Consider the following 15,665-nt stretch of genomic DNA (forward strand, 5'->3'; position numbering starts at 1 on the left):
TCCAACATGGTGTCTGCCCTCTTAAGAACTACAGGACAAACTTTGTTCCTAAAATGATGATTGCCTCTTGTGGCAATCCCAGCCAGCTCCAATTCCCTACTTTTTCCCTTTGGGTTGTGACGAACAGGTTACTCTTGCCTGCACAGTTCAGCAGTGTGTCAAATTCTTCATGTTTGGATATCCTTTATAGGGATCCTTAAGTTTCCACATAGCTCCAGCAAGCTGGGGTTTTTTACACCTTAGCCTCCAGCAAGGCATTCCAGTTTGTTTGTTTGTTTGTTTCGTGTGTAATGTTTTTGAACAGTTTCTAGATACCATCTGGAGAACACCTGGAAAGATAAAATAGTGGTATATCATCAATGCACCCTGTGAAACCCATTTGCACACAGTGGGGTTTTTTTTTACTGAAAACAAGCAGAGTGGAGGAGGTCATTCAGATGTTTGATAGTGCACAAAAAATGTCTCCAGTCCTACTGAAATCCATCTCCTGCTAGAGAAAGAAGGAATTGGAGAAGCAGGACTTGCAAGGTTAATGAATGCTGGCCAACGCCCCTTGTTATCCTGTAGGAATCTGAGAAGTTAGCAGCCCAGCTAGATGGTGCCAGATACCCCTTGTCAGAGAAGGCAAAGGAGTACTCTCTCGCTAGCACCAAGATCCCAGTCGTTGAGGCAGCTGAAGAGCATGCAAAGCTTCTGGATGAGCTAGCAAGAAACTTGTCCAGGTAAGGGCTCCTCCTTTGTTGCTGGGCCTTGAGCTCTCATTTCCTAGCTCAAATGGACTTCTGTGCTGGGAGTCTCCTTCTAATAACATTGATTAAGAGTACTTGCTTATACTGTATACCGTATTTTTCTGTGTTTAACACGCCCCCGTGTATAAGATGACCCCTATTTTGGAGGGTCTTCAAATTAAGGAAATGGGGGGAGATTGCCCAGAGCTGTTAAGCTTGGAGGGGGATTGCCAAAAATCACTCACCTGCCTAATAAAAAAAACATTGTCTTATAAATGGAAAAATACGGTATTACCTAGATTTGTTTGCATTATATGAAAAAGTGATACCATGCCTGATTACCCGGGTGGCAACAGTTGAGCTTTATATGTGTTCGTTTTTCAAAAGTAGAGGTGTTCTTTCTACCTTTACATCAGGAGTAGGGAAAGGATCTGGCCAACGGGCCATTTTGACAGGGGCTGCCCACCTGTTAGTCACTTATTGATTTTCTTCCTCTGTGGGTGCCTGCAGAAGGAACATTCTTGATTTGCATTAGCAGCAATACCCAATCGCAGCAGCGTTTGCTGTAAGTGCCGATTAGCTGATCGGTACATACAGCAAGCTTGCTCTGTGCAGGGATTGGCTGGACTACAGAGTCCCCAGCTGGGAGTTCCCCGTAGCACGGCCAATCCATCCAGGGCTTACTGCCAGTGCCAATCAGCTGATCAGCACTGACAGCAAGCCTTCCTTGCCCAAGGAACAAGCAGGAGCACAATTTAAGGTTGGTTCCATTGTGGCCGCATCTCTACCTGCCCCGTAACTTGGTAGTTTATATAGGAGGCCCTTAAATCTCTTCATTCTTCACTATGTAATGAGTTATTTTCTTTCTGGGTATTTAAAGGAAATAATCTCAGCACTTCAGTTGAGGATTTGTTAAAAAATAAACAGAGTCCTGAGATCATAGAATTGTAGAGTTAGAAGGGACTCTGAGGATCATCAAGTCCAACCCCCGCGATGCAGGAATATGCAACTGTCCCATATGGGAATCAAACCCGCAACTTTGCAGTTATCAGCACCGTGCTCTAACCAACTGAGCTATCCAGAGATGTTCTGTAGCAGCTACCTGATCCTGCATTTCCAGGTTATATTTTGCAATTCCCAATGTGGTTGATATCAAAACTACCGGCGTCCTTCGTTTTCTGTAGCCCTTCATTCTCCCTCTCTTTCATAATACTGAATGTAAAGGAAGAATGAGAAGTTTCAGGGCCTCCCATATCTAGCAGCCAGCCTCTTAGTTCTGAAAAGCAAGGTTGGGACACCTGTTGTAGTCCAGCCACATCTGAAGGGCAGCTCCCTTCATCCCTGATCACCGACCGTGTTAGCTAAGGCTGGTGTGAGTTGAAGTCCAACAATGTTTGGAGGGTCGTGGGGTTCCTCAGCCCTGCTCTAAAGGCTCAGCAGTTCTAAGAGAATGGAAATGGCCTTCAGTAAGTTCCATCCTGCCACATTTGAAGATGCTAACCTGTTCTCTGGCCAGGGCTGTAGAAAGGACTCCAGGCCACAGTGCCTTTGAACCGCTCAGCCTTGATGCGGCAGGTGGACTTCAGCTGTGGGGCTAATGGCAGACATCCTCCCATTTACATATTTGTCCTCCGAAAACAGCATCATCCATGGCACGAACCAGGACGGATTCATCCAGCGGGCAGTCAATGCCTCCAACGCCTACGCCAGCATCATCGAGGCAGTGGGGAATGCGGAGAGAGCGGCCAACGAAGCTTATAAAGCTGCCGGCGAAGCTTTGATGGTATGAGTCTCTTATTCCCCACCCCCCAGCAGACATAAGAAATCTTGGCTGCAGCTGGCGCACTTGCAAGGACACTGGTGTCAGAGAACACAGGGCACTCACTCATCTGCTCTGTGCTTACCTGCTTAACCAAGACTGTGCCAGGCTCTCTCGTGCAGCAGCTGCGACTGGCGAGGAGGACTGGCTCCTTTTCATGTGATTTGCTCCCTTTCCCCAGATGCCTTGCAGTCAGACGGCTGTGTTTGCAGAGCTTGTTGGCAGGCAAAGGGAAAAAGAACCTGGCAAACTGACATCTCTTGCCAGGGGAGGGCTGTTGGCAGCCGGCATGCTCCTGCCTGTTTATGTACTCTTCTGAGCTTTGCGGATACACTTGGCCCTAGCCTGGAAAGCCAGATTATGCAAGGAAATCATGCAGCTGCATTAACCAATAAATACAATGGACTGGGCTTGAAATGCTCCATTCAGTTTAGTTAGCAGAACTACCAGCCACTCAGTGACAGGGATTCTGTCCTTTTTGCAAACATGTGTAGAGGTTAGAGACTTGTGTGGGACGTAGGTGGCACTGTGGTCTAAACCACTGAGCCTCTTGCGCTTGCTGATCAGAAGGTCAGCGGTTCGAATCCCCACGACAGGGTGAGCTCCCGTTGCTCTGTCCCAGCTCCTGCCAACCTAGCAGTTCGAAAGCACACCAGTGCAAGTAGATAAATAAGTACCGCTGTGGCAGGAAGGTAAACTGTTATGTACTGAAGTTCTCACCCTGGGCCAACAGGGGGATACTGTAGATAGTTTTCACTCAGGTCCACATATGCAAATAAGGGATTGAAAGTGACGTTCAGTGATTGGATAGTTACAGAAAGTGTTACAGTTGCGTTGTAGTGGAGCTCTATATAAGCAGGCTGGCTGAACCCTTCAGTTCAGTTCTGTTCTGGGTCTGTGAATAAACAAGAGCTGTTTGAAGAATCGCTGAGTCATCTGATATGTTCACCCACAACTTAACATAAATGACCTTTCCATGCGCTCTGGTTTCCATCATGGTGTTCCGTTGTGCCAGAAGCGGCTTAGTCATGCTGGCCACATGACCTGGAAAGCTGTCTGTGGACAAACGCCATCTCCCTCGGCCTGAAAGTGAGATGAGCGCCTCAACCCCAGAGTTGCCTTTGACTGGACTTAACCGTCCAGGGGTCCTTTACCTTTACCTCTTAGGGACTCGTGGTATAGTGGGACATGGACCAGGGAGGGTCCATGAGGGGAAGTCCAATGGAAGTTAGAGCTGCCAGAGGTGAGCTGAGGGTTCCAGATGTTCTGTGGGTTACTTGGCAGGCAAGGTGTGAACAGTTGTCTTCTGTGCTTGCAGAGTGTCATCTTAGATGATCTTGGGGCCGTGTCAAAAGAGATGAAGAAAAACAGTACTGCCTTAGGAGAAGCTGTGAAGAGGGAGCAGAGGCGGCTCAGTGGAGGTAAGAGAAAAATCAGCAGACCCTTTACTGACCAATAACAAACTGAAGTTATTGTCCTCTTGTCTGAAACCTTGGACTGCTGTTGCCAATCAGTGTTGCCAGAACTGAGCTAAATGGACTGATGGTCTGAAGAGGCAAAAGGCAGCTTCCTACGTTCCTATACTTAAAAGTCCATGACCCAAAGATTCATTTGTACCAGGCCTTTTCCACAGCACAACGTGAGTAGAGACACCTCGTTTCAGCAACCCTGATTTGTAGATCTGTAACCCTGCGACTTTGTTTATTTCATCCAAGACATCAAGGGAGCACTACAGGCAGCCAAGGACAGATTGGCTGGCATGCAAACAAAGAAGGAGCAACTTCTGAAACAGCTGCAGTTGGTGAAGAGCACTCTGGACATGGTCCAAGGTTTGTTCATGTTTCAGTCCCTTCATAAACGCCCCTGTGAAGTCTCCTCTTAACATTCTGGGCGCTCTAACCCACTGCGGCCTCTTCTGCTGTTAGCACTAATTGTTCTGCACATATTAGCAAATCCATGTCACTTTAGAGCATGCATGTTCCAGGTTCCACCACCCAAAGCCAAGCAGTGCTTGATTCAAGGCCCTTTGCTTTATATCCTTACGATACAACACTGAAAATACAAAATTAACCAAATCCCAGCGTCTGTCTGATGATTCCCCACCCCAACCAAATGGTTTAATGAAACAGAATTTATTATTATCATTAATGTGGCACAGAAATAGTCTGTGGGCTTCTTCCAGGCAACGCTTGCCAACTCATTTATTTACATATACAGTGGTACCTCGGGTTACATACGCTTCAGGTTACAGACTCCACTAACCCAGAAATAGTGCTTCAGGTTAAGAACTTTGCTTCAGGATGAGAACAGAAATCGTGCTCTGGCAGCGCGGCAGCAGCAGGAGGCCCCATTAGCTAAAGTGATGCTTCAGGTTAAGAACAGTTTCAGGTTAAGTACGGACCTCTGGAACGAATTAAGTACTTAACCCGAGGTACCACTGTAGAACACATACATTAAACATTAAGAACTTCAGCATTAAAAACTTCCCTTCTCTTGTCTTTGGTTACAACTTACCTTCTTTCCTTTGCAAGATGGCACCTCAGAAGCCATCCAGAGTGCGAAAGACGCTGCTGCAGAGGCTAGTGAAACGGTGGCTAGGATGGAAGGTAGACTGAGCGATATGAAGAAGAATCTTGATGAATGGAAGGAACAATATGGGGACCTTAAAAGCAACGATTTAAATCAAGCTGTTCGTGATGCCAGGAACACAGGTACATCACAGTCACGTTTAAATATATCTGTACTTTTTTGGGGGTGAGGTGGAGACTGGTTTGAAGACGATCAAAATGCTTTGGCTCCATTGAAAAGCAAACTGAACAAATTTCTAACTTGTTATTTGCTTTTCTGTTCAATGTCCATTGTGACAGGCCAAATAGACTCCTTTCATTTCTTACATACTGTACACTTTTTTACATTGTCCGTTCCACTATTTGTACTTGATTTGTAATTGTGTGTGTCTTATGCCATTAATTCCTTTTCTGGCAGAGTGCTAAAGTGAAAAAAATATAATAAATTGTTCTCTTTTTTGCCTTCTGGCCTTTCGACATCGGCCATTTAGGTAATTAACCACCTGCTATATTCTTTCTCCCAGTCAGTAAATAATTTCAGCTTCTCTTATGCCCTGCTTTATTATATGTTGGTGACTACTGGGACAGGAAATCAGATTGTCAGAACATATAATTAATATGAGTCTGTAGCCAGGAATTAAATCAGTAATTTTTCTGCAGTTGCCTCTGTGGCAATGACTTGACAGTTCAAAGGGGATCTTGTTTAAGAGAGGACCGGAATAAAAATGGCAGTAAGAGAGCTTGCAAAAGGGGTTGCAGTGTTGTGCGAGGTTGTGTCTGCTTTTTACAGTCTGACATGGTTGCTTTTAAGATCATTGTGCCAGGAGAGCAGCTATCACTGAACTTAAGACAGTTTGGACAGTCAAAATTCCAAAGATATAACTTTCTACTTCGGCTCCGGAATTATAAGCATAAGACAAGCATGTACAGATCAGGTTCTGGCCTATTAAGCTGAGAGTGGTAGCTCAGCAAGCTTGCAAGCTACAGTCCCTTTTTTTAGGTGAGGAGGCTGCCACTGTCCCGATCCAGCAGGCTGTTCTTATGTTGGTCCTACTTCTCAGATGTCGATATCCTGCTTCCCAGAAATGTGTCTACTCCTTCTTTGAACTCCCTTTCTACTCTCAGCCGTCGGTCCTGTGCCTGTTCTCTAGCTCATGCTGTCCCATTGAGTTTGTTTTCTTTCCTGCCTTCCAGTCTCAAGCCTTGAGAGCACCCTCCCATTGCTCCTGGGAAAGCTGAGCAGTCTGGAAAACAGAAGGAGCCACAACGCAACTGTTTCAGACAACATCCTGCGGGTGCGCCAGCTGATCTCGCTGGCCCGGAATGCCGTCAGTAAGGTACAGACACAGAGAGTCAGAGAGACAGCCGATAAGTCTCTTTGCTTCTACTCCAGGGCTCAAAAGCAGACCTCTACCTTATAGAGGATGCGGGTGGCACTGTGGGTTAAACCACAGAGCCTAGGACTTGCCGATCAGAAGGTCGGCGGTTCAAATCCCCGCGACAGGTTGAGCTCCCGTTGCTCGGTCCCTGCTCCTGCCAACCTAGCAGTTTGAAAGCACGTCAAAGTGCAAGTAGATAAATAGGTACCGCTCCGGCGGGAAGGTAAACAGCGTTTCTGTGCGCTGCTCTGGTTCGCCAGAAGCGGCTTAGTCATGCTGGCCACATACCCGGAAGCTGTATGCCGGCTCCCTTGGCCAGTAAAGCGAGATGAGCACCGCAACCCCAGAGTCAGCCACGACTGGACCTAATGGTCAGGGGTCACTTTACCTTTACCTACCTTGTTCCAGAAACCCATGAGAGAAGGTTCCACCTTGGCTTAGATGTTGCCTTGCGCCCAAGTAGGTTCACTGGCCAGGAATAGGAAGCTTGTGGCCCTCTGGGTTTGGCAGTCTGTGGCTGCCATCAGCTCTGACCATTGGCCATGTTTTTGATGGGGTCTGATGGGAGAGTTGGAGCCCAATGTCATCTGGAGGGCCATGGGTTTCCCCATTTGTGTCTTGTAACAGTCCTTGGATATTTTAAAACATTCAGCCAGAAATGAGAGAACAGCTCTTTGCAGGGCCAGTGAAGGATTTGACTTAAAGAATTGGCAGGGACCACAAGGCTCATTTGGTGAATCTCCTGCAGTGCAGGAATCTTTCACCCAATGTGGGGCTTGAACCTCAGCTTAAGTGTCTCATGCTCTGCCAACTGACCTATCCCTTCCCCAAACAGTTTTTATTCCAACCACCAGGAGAAGCTTTGAACCTATCAGGATGGCCAGGCATTCAGCGCAAGAAGTTTATGCAAGGAAGGTTTTTAAAGACGGAGATAGGAGTTGTAGTCAATGGAAGTTTTCATCAATAGTAGACCTTACGTTTGGGCCTGAATGGGCCTTACTGAGTCATCATGTTCATTAATTTCAGTGGGTCTCCTCTGAGTGAAACTTAGCTGAATATTTCAAGTGCAACAGATTCTACCTTTCAGATCCCTTCCTCGGAGACAATGTCAGCCTCTGTTGGTTTGATTTCTTGGCTTCTAGATCAAAGTCCCAGTGAAGTTCAATGGAACTTCAGGTGTGCAGATCCGGACTCCCAGCAACCTTCAGGATTTGGCTGCCTACACTTCCCTCAAATTCTACATCCAGAACCCAGAGCCCAAACCGAGGCAGAGGCGTCAAAATGGAGATGACCCGGGGCGCTTTGTGTTGTACCTGGGGCACAGGAATGTAAGTACATTTGCTTCTATGAGAGAGAATATGAGAAGCATGGCATTGGGGGTGGGGAGAGCAACTGCACAACATCTTTGCATGCTGACGTCACTGCTTGATAACAGTGTGTCTGTGCTACATGCAGATAAAAAGCCATTTTTTGGCACAGAGCCACGTCAGGTATGCGATACCAAGTAGGTTGACATGATTAAGGTGAGCAGCAAGCTGTGCAAACTCTTGAGTTTGTACATCCAAAGCTAGCTTCGCAGTCCGTAACCAGCGCCAAGAGAGTTGCCCAAGGGATGGCCTTGGCAATGAGATGTCAAGCATTCCTGGTGACTTGTGCTTGTACTGTGCATATCCAGGGCACTGGTGACTACATGGGCGTCATCCTGAAAGACCGCAAGGTGCAATGGGTCTACAGACTGGGGGATGAGGAACCAACACATTTATCTGTTGACGAAGAAATTGGAGAGCAATTTGCAGCAGTCAGCATCAACAGGTATGGAAGGGAGGAGGTGGGAGAAAAGAATGTGTGGGAGAGAGAAAGAGAGAACATTCTAATACTATTTCTTTGTTTAGAATGTGGGACATTGCTTGTTGGGTAAGAAGACATGCGCCAATCATTTCTGTTTGGGAAATAAAAGACATTGCTCTGACGTTTAGGATTCAGAGCTGTTCCCCTGGGAGGCCTGACAAGTGTCCTTTGTGCCTGTTTTATTTAGCCTCTGCTCTTTGCATTGTTCAGCCTATCTCCTTCCATCCTTCCTTGCAGGATTTTGCAGTACGGGCACATGTCTGTGACGGTGGAGAAGCAAACGTTGCACGAGACAAAAGGCGACAGCGTTGCCAAAGGAGAGCAGGGACTGTTCAACTTCAAGCCCCACAACGTGGTCTTGTACGTGGGTGGCTACCCCTCCAGCTTCACGGTGAGATGGGCTGGCCAGGCTAGTAGTGGAGGGGGGCATGGAGTGGTGATGCTCTTTCTGCTGTTATTGTAACACCAGATCACCAACACCAGTAGCAGCCATTTGTGGTTTGGGTCAGGCAAGCCTTTACTGTTGCACATGGCATTTTCAGCAGGGACCTTCTCTGAGCAATACTAAGCACATAGCCAGGTGTATTTCAAAACACCTGTTTTAAATGTGTGCAACACTCCACAGGGAACCCTCTGTTGCCTTTTACTCAAATGGGAAAGTTAACATTTTCCTGATAGAAAGCATGAAATACCCCTAATTTCCAGCACAGAATGATTAAATGATGCAAAGACTCCCCCCTACAATGTATGGCTCGCTTCCCAGATAAATTCATATTTCAGCTAATAACACAGTCAGCTTGGCACGTGTTATTAATAAATCTTGAGGGGTTGCATACGATGGCTGTAAGATACTGTTTCTAGCAGCCTGAAAGCAATGCCTGAGAGAATGCTTTTAACTGTTTGTATAATGCTTAAAAAAATGTTTTAAGACCTCCTTTGTTTGGGGGTTTTAAACAGGTGTTGAATGGCCACCTGCCAGGGATTCTTTAGTTGTAATTCTGTTTCGTTGAGAGTTCGTCAAGGCTGTGAACAGCGGGACTGTTGTGGCATCCCGTCTGCTTCCACTGTGCCAACCTGCTTCTCCCGGCTTCAGCAGAGTATCTCGCACAGCGGTGTGCCTGTGTGGAAGGAATCTCAGCCATGCAGTAAAACTCTCGTACAACAGCTTCTATTCTACGAAGCTGTATTGTGCAGCAGCAAAACAAACAATTCAGCGAGGAGAGAGCGAAGACATGATGCTTCTCCTGTCGCAGCCAAAACAGAAAGTAAAAACGTTCGCATAACAAAGATGTGAACACCCCCCCCCCCCAGTGACAGGACGTCATTTCCCGTGAGCTGTTAACCCTGTAAGCTCTGGGTATCCTCACAGATTCCTATACTGCAAAGGGTTAGGCTAGATGACTCTCAGGGTCCCTCCCAACTCTGCAACTCTATGGCTGATGTGTTTGCTGTGCTGTGCTCCTTTGGAAGGGAAGGTGTGGTGTAAACAAAAATTGCCCTTTTCCCTTATGGGGTATCCAAGAGCCCATATAGAGTCCTTACGTGGGTTCCCTATTGGTAGGAGAGAATAACAGAGGCCAACCAGAGAATATTGAGAAGCAAAGCAGCTAGTAAGCTTGATCTTTATTGATCTGTTGCAACAGGATCCTCCCCTCACCCGCAGGAGAGGAGGAGGAACACAGAAAAATGGCGCGCAAGGCCTTATAAAGACTTTTGAAATTGCCACCCTGTAGATCAAGACCACCCCTCAGAAACATCATACATACATCACAGAAGGGGTGTAACCTAAGACCACCCCTCAGATACATCATACCTACATCACAAAAAAGGCGGTCTAAAACAGAAATTTTGAATGTTGTTTTTCTCCTGTCGTTGTTTATCTCCTGCCTGGCAGGTTACTTGATTGGATTTCCTGGGGAGCCTGGCTAGTCTTTTGTAATGATAAATACTTAGTTCCTGGGCCATGTCACAGGCTCACACCCTAGCCATATCTTAAATGTTCCCTTAAGACAGGATTTGTGAGGAAAGAGACAATGGGGATATTTCCCACTTTGACCTTGCAGAGAAAACATTCGCTCAGTTTAGGAATCAAAATGGTTCCAGGTCGGTCTTCCTGTGCTGATCTATGTATGTGCTTGGTTGGTACGCTTATGAACATTGCCATATATCTAATACCTCAAAATTCCTATCACAGTGGGATATAAGTAATAATAACAACCCCCAAGCAACCTCATCATTGATGGTAACTGGTAGCAGAAGCCTGGCCAGTCAGCATGCTTACTGATGGATCTACTCCTGGGATGAAGATCAGGTTTTGTAGGTTCATTAGCAAAAATGCAGATGGGAAGCCTGGCGCAGCAGACAGTCCTATGGGTGGGAAGAGGAGGCTGGGACTGCAGAATCGCAAAGGGTTTAGGCATCTTAAACGGGAAGCGAGTCCATGTAGAGATGGAGGCAGCCAAGGAGCAACTGGAATACCCAGGTACCAGAGGGGGTTGGGTGAGGCTGCTGGCCTAGCCCACCAAATTGAAATAGAAGAGTCGCGCCCATCCCGGCTGTGACCCTGGACGCTTCCTCTCTTACCCACAGCCTCCAGCACCCCTGCGCTACCCTAACTACAAAGGCTGCATAGAGATGGATTCTCTCAACGAAGAAGTCGTCAGCCTGTACAACTTCCAGCGCACCTTCCACTTGGACACTGCCGCCCAGAGGCCGTGCACAAGGTGAGCTGAGCCCACAGCAAGGGACATCAAGCCCACGCTCCTCTTTGCTTTGACGGTGGCTTGCTGGGTCAGTGCGAGGGGAGGAATGAGGTAGGGTTTGCAGAAGACGTTTCGGAGGCTTTAGGCAAGGAGAGAGCAGAGGCAGGGATGCTCCACTCAGACCTCCTGCTCTTTCCACAAAGCCTAAAGATATGTCGCTTCATTTGCTTGAGAGATGCCAGCAGTTTGCTGAACTCAGGCACAAGCTTCGGCTGCACCTTTCAAGTAAACAGGCAAGCAAGTAAAAAGCCTTTAGCAGAATCTATCTACACACCCTCAGCTCCTACGGCCAGAAAACTTACTTTTAAAAATAAGTTTTTGTAAGTCTGAGATTTTCATGATCCCACAGAGATCTTAGATTATTTGATTGTTTCATACGGAACCTGTGCTTTCTTGAACTGTGCTGCTTACATGTCGTGCCCTGGCGTTTTATTCATTCTTACTCAGAGGGGTGTTCAGCGTAATCGCAGTTTGCCAGCTGTTGCAAAGAGCTGCCGGGCTCTAGCAATAGGCAACTTTCTGCTGATTTCCAGGTCTTTACCTCTCCACAGTATGAGACACTCCTGAAAGCAGAAACTACAGTCTTTCCTTTCAAAAACTTGTTTCCCCATTTTTGAGGCTTAGAATTTCTTTTTTAAAAAAAGAAAAAAAGGAGCAGCGTGACTTCTGTGTCTCTAGAGCCCACTTGCATAGATTTGCCATGGACTTGGGGACTTTTTGTGTGAAAGAGAAAATAACTCCCAATATCAGGATTTGAAGGTTGAAAACAATACTGGTTTATGGAAGATAGAATGGTTGGATTTTAAGGAATGAATATTATATGTAGCTGCAGAAGAGAAAGCTGGAAGTCTTTTTATTGTTATTTCTTTCTGTAGTTTCCCCTCTCTTTCCCCTTTCTCTCCCTTTCTCCGTTTCTTGTCTTCTTTCTTTGTTCTTCTTTAGACTAAGTAGCTGCCTTACGTTAAGGTAAAGGGATTCCTGACCATTAGGTCCAGTCGTGACCGACTCTGGGGTTGCGGCGCTCATCTCGCTTTATTGGCTGAGGGAGCCGGCGTACAGCTTCTGGGTCATGTGGCCAGCATGACTAAGCTGCTTCTGGCGAACCAGAGCAGCGCACGGAAACACTGTTTACCTTCCCGCTGGAGTGGTACCTATTTATCTACTTGCACTTTGATGTGCTTTCGAACTGCTAAGTTGGCAGGAGCAGGGACCGAGCAACGGGAGCTCACCCTGTCATGGGGTTTCAAACCTTCTGATCGGCAAGTCCTAGGCTCTGTGGTTTAACCCACAGCGCCACCTGCATCCCTATTATCTTAGTATATGATAAAAATATATTTTGCAATGGGTGTGCATTCTTGTAGATCTATGAATAAGTATAAATAAATATGTTAATTAAAAGAAAAGACTGGGCATTCTTCTTGTCAGCTTTTTTACTTCTCCGTTCTTTTAGGTCTAAATCGACAGGGGACCCCTGGCTGACCGACGGCTCCTATTTCGACGGCACCGGTTATGCAGAGATCACATTTGAGGGCCAGAGCGGCTCCTTCAAGCGCTTTGAACAAGAAATGCGGCTGGTGTCGCACAACGGGATCCTTTTCTTCCTGAAATTTCAGGCAAGCGTTGCTTTGAATTGTCGACCATACTGTGAGGGTGGGGCTTCCCAGCTGAAAGTCCTGTTCGGGTTGTGAGTGGTGTTAGATGTAAGTGGAGGGGGAAGTGGGTATTGGGGGGGGGGTGTAGGAATAATTGCACATGACCTGGCTCAGAGGAAGCATCAGGGAGCAGAATGGGCATCCTCTCTGCACTGGTCACCTCTTGATATCATTGCGCCATAGCCGAGTCCCCAGTTTAGATGGGGTTTTGTTCTATAGCTTACTTAGTGTCATGGTTAATTTACTTGGACATTCCTGAGGGTGAAACTGCAGCTGAAACCTTAGGACAGAGTTTCCCACACTTGGTCCCCAGCTGTGTTTTTGGACCACAATTCCCACCATCCTTAACCTAGCTAAGGATGATGGGAGTTGTAGTCCAAAAACCCAAGTTTGGGAAACTTTGCCCCAGGGGTACACTGTGCTTGGATCTTGTTCCTCTTTCCTTGCTTTTTAAAAATTTTATTTCCCTCTTCCAACGACCTGGAGACCACCTCCTCTTTCCAGGGCAAGAACGCTGACCATGTGCAAGGTGAAGGCAACATTCAGGATCGATAGACTGAAAGGTTCTTCTCGCTTTTCCTCCACAGAGACAGCTGATCTGCTTGGCTGTTCAAGAAGGGAAGCTGGTGCTCTACTATGACTTTGACGGAGGCCTTAAGGTGGCCCAAGCCTCCAAGGAACCTGCTGCACTGGTAGCCAGCAGCAATACAGATAAAGTGGTAAGGCGGGAAGAGACCTCCGTACTTGGATTGGGCTAGGGGAGGGTCTCACACGCCCTTTCACAGAGGGTCCCAGGGCAGGGGGCAGAAAGCCACACCATAAAGTGCCAGCTCCCTCACTGCCTTTGTGGTTTAGGGACTGGGCTTTTTGCATTTTCCACGCAGTCACTTATTTGCGTCATCGTAGAATGGTTGTGGGCTATTCCCACCAGCCACCAAGAGCCTGGTCTTCAAAACTATTCTGATTCTTGACCGGGCACCTTGTTGGCTAGAGTTCCCTGGAGGACACCTTTGGGAATATAATGGAGAGGAATATGCAGTGCTGGCTCATCCTCTTGGCTCGGGAAACTTGCTTGAGGACAATGTTTCAACTTCTGTATTGCTTATTAGAACAAAAAAGAGGTGCCTGAGCAGTTTACTGAAAAAATCTAAAATGTTACACTAAAAGTGAACGACGTGAAAATTTAAAATAGAACTTAATCAGGTTTTTTTATATATAAAAAAGAACCACCCGCAACCCATACTTTTAGTTAAAATGCTAAAATAACATGCCTCGGTAGGCTAGGTGAAACAAAAAGGCTTTTAGCTGGTGACGAAAACAGTAGAGTAAAGGCACCTTCCTGAAATAAACGGGGCAGCAAGTTCCAAAGATGGGTTTAGCCACACCAAAGGATCCATTTCATACAAAAGCAGAAGGAGCATTGTGTGTCACTTGCAGCAGCCAGTCCTACATATCTAAGCAGCCAAGTGAGTGCTTAGGGAAGCTTTTAATGTTTGATGCATTGCTGTATTTTAATATTTTGTTGGAAGCCACCCAGAGTGGCTGGGGAAGCCCAGCCAGATGGGCAGGGTACACCGTATTTTTCGCTCTATAAGACGCACCAGACCACAAGATGCACCTAGTTATGGGAGGAGGAGAACAAGAAAAAAAATATTCTGAATCTCAGAAGCCAGAACAGCAAGAGGGATCGCTGCACAGTGAAAGCAGCAATCCCTCTTGCTGTTCTGGCTTCTGGGATAGCTGCGCAGCCTGCATTCACTCCATAAAACGCACAAACATTTCCCCTTACTTTTTAGGAGGGAAAAAGTGAGTCTTAAAGAGCAAAAAATACAGTAAATAATAAATTATTATTATTATTATTATTATTATTATTATTATTATTATTACCACGGAGGGGAGGCATTCCTTCTGGTAAACTGGCCCCAAGCTCTTAAGGGCTTTGTTTACTATCATGTTGAACCTGTCCAGATCACAAATCGATGGCCAGTGCAGATCTCTGAGTAGGGATGTTACCTGTTGGACACAGGGGTCAGGCTCCCATCAGTCACTGTGCCACAGAAATCTTGCCTTAGGTCACCTTGACGCTTGCCTTCCAACTTTTTTGGAGACAAGTGGACCCTAGTTACAGCGGACATTATCCATGCTTGTTTGGTTTGGGTTGTGTTTTTTTTTGTCCGATCCCAGATCCAAATATTCCTCCACAAAATGGGTTCCAAGGATCGCGTTCTGGTACGCCTGGAGCAGTCTACCGTCTTCAATGTGGAGCAGGAGAACAAGTTGCAGAGTGCCACTTCCTACTTCCTGGGTGGTGCACCCACCTCCATTCTGCCCGAAAGGTAAGGCTTTTGTATCATTCAGTATACCTGAAGGAGCGTCTCCACCCCCATCATTCTGCCCTGGCACTGAGGTCCAGCGCCGAGGGCCTTCTGGCGGTTCCGTCACTGCGAGAAGCAAAGCTACAGGGAACCAGGCAGAGGGCCTTCTAGGTAGTGGCGCCCACCCTGTGGAACGCCCTCCTACCAGATGTCAAAGACTACCTAACATTTAGAAGACATCTGAAGGTAGCCCTGTTTAGGGAAGCTTTTAATGTTTGATGCATTACTGTATTTTAATATTTTGTTGGAAGCTGCCCAGAGTGGCTGGGGAGGCCCAGCCAGATGGGCGGGGTATAAATAAATTAATATTACTATTACTATTAATATTAATATTAATATTAATATTAATATTAATATTAATATTAATATTTGGCACCCAGGGTAGGCTTACGTTCCCTCTCTTCTGTATTTGTCATCGTGTTTCCTTACGAGGGCCACACTTTCATGCTCAGCACAAATGTACTGATGCTGAATCGTGGGTGTTCCCCCCCCCCAAAAAACAACAACAACTTGATAGCCCTGATCAGAAATGATG

The 15,665-nt window shown here is 46.7% G+C and overlaps 1 protein-coding gene across 4 annotated transcripts in view; it reads left to right on the forward strand.

Annotated features, from left to right (window-relative positions):
* LAMA5 (laminin subunit alpha 5) overlaps positions 1-15,665 on the forward strand; it is a 230,839-nt gene that overhangs the window by 195,805 nt on the left and 19,369 nt on the right. For all 4 annotated transcript variants that reach the window (XM_081010969.1, XM_081010970.1, XM_081010967.1 and 1 more), the window contains 13 exons: positions 568-722; positions 2,370-2,511; positions 3,866-3,968; positions 4,263-4,376; positions 5,079-5,258; positions 6,309-6,451; positions 7,636-7,821; positions 8,169-8,305; positions 8,579-8,732; positions 10,931-11,064; positions 12,554-12,716; positions 13,343-13,474; positions 14,940-15,091. In XM_081010969.1, coding sequence (XP_080867095.1) covers positions 568-722; positions 2,370-2,511; positions 3,866-3,968; positions 4,263-4,376; positions 5,079-5,258; positions 6,309-6,451; positions 7,636-7,821; positions 8,169-8,305; positions 8,579-8,732; positions 10,931-11,064; positions 12,554-12,716; positions 13,343-13,474; positions 14,940-15,091 — 1,895 coding nt within the window. The remainder of the gene's footprint in view (positions 1-567; positions 723-2,369; positions 2,512-3,865; positions 3,969-4,262; positions 4,377-5,078; positions 5,259-6,308; positions 6,452-7,635; positions 7,822-8,168; positions 8,306-8,578; positions 8,733-10,930; positions 11,065-12,553; positions 12,717-13,342; positions 13,475-14,939; positions 15,092-15,665) is intronic.

This window comes from Podarcis pityusensis (assembly GCF_964106645.2).
Source record: "Podarcis pityusensis genome assembly, chromosome: 6".
Taxonomy (NCBI): Eukaryota; Metazoa; Chordata; class Lepidosauria; order Squamata; family Lacertidae; genus Podarcis; species Podarcis pityusensis.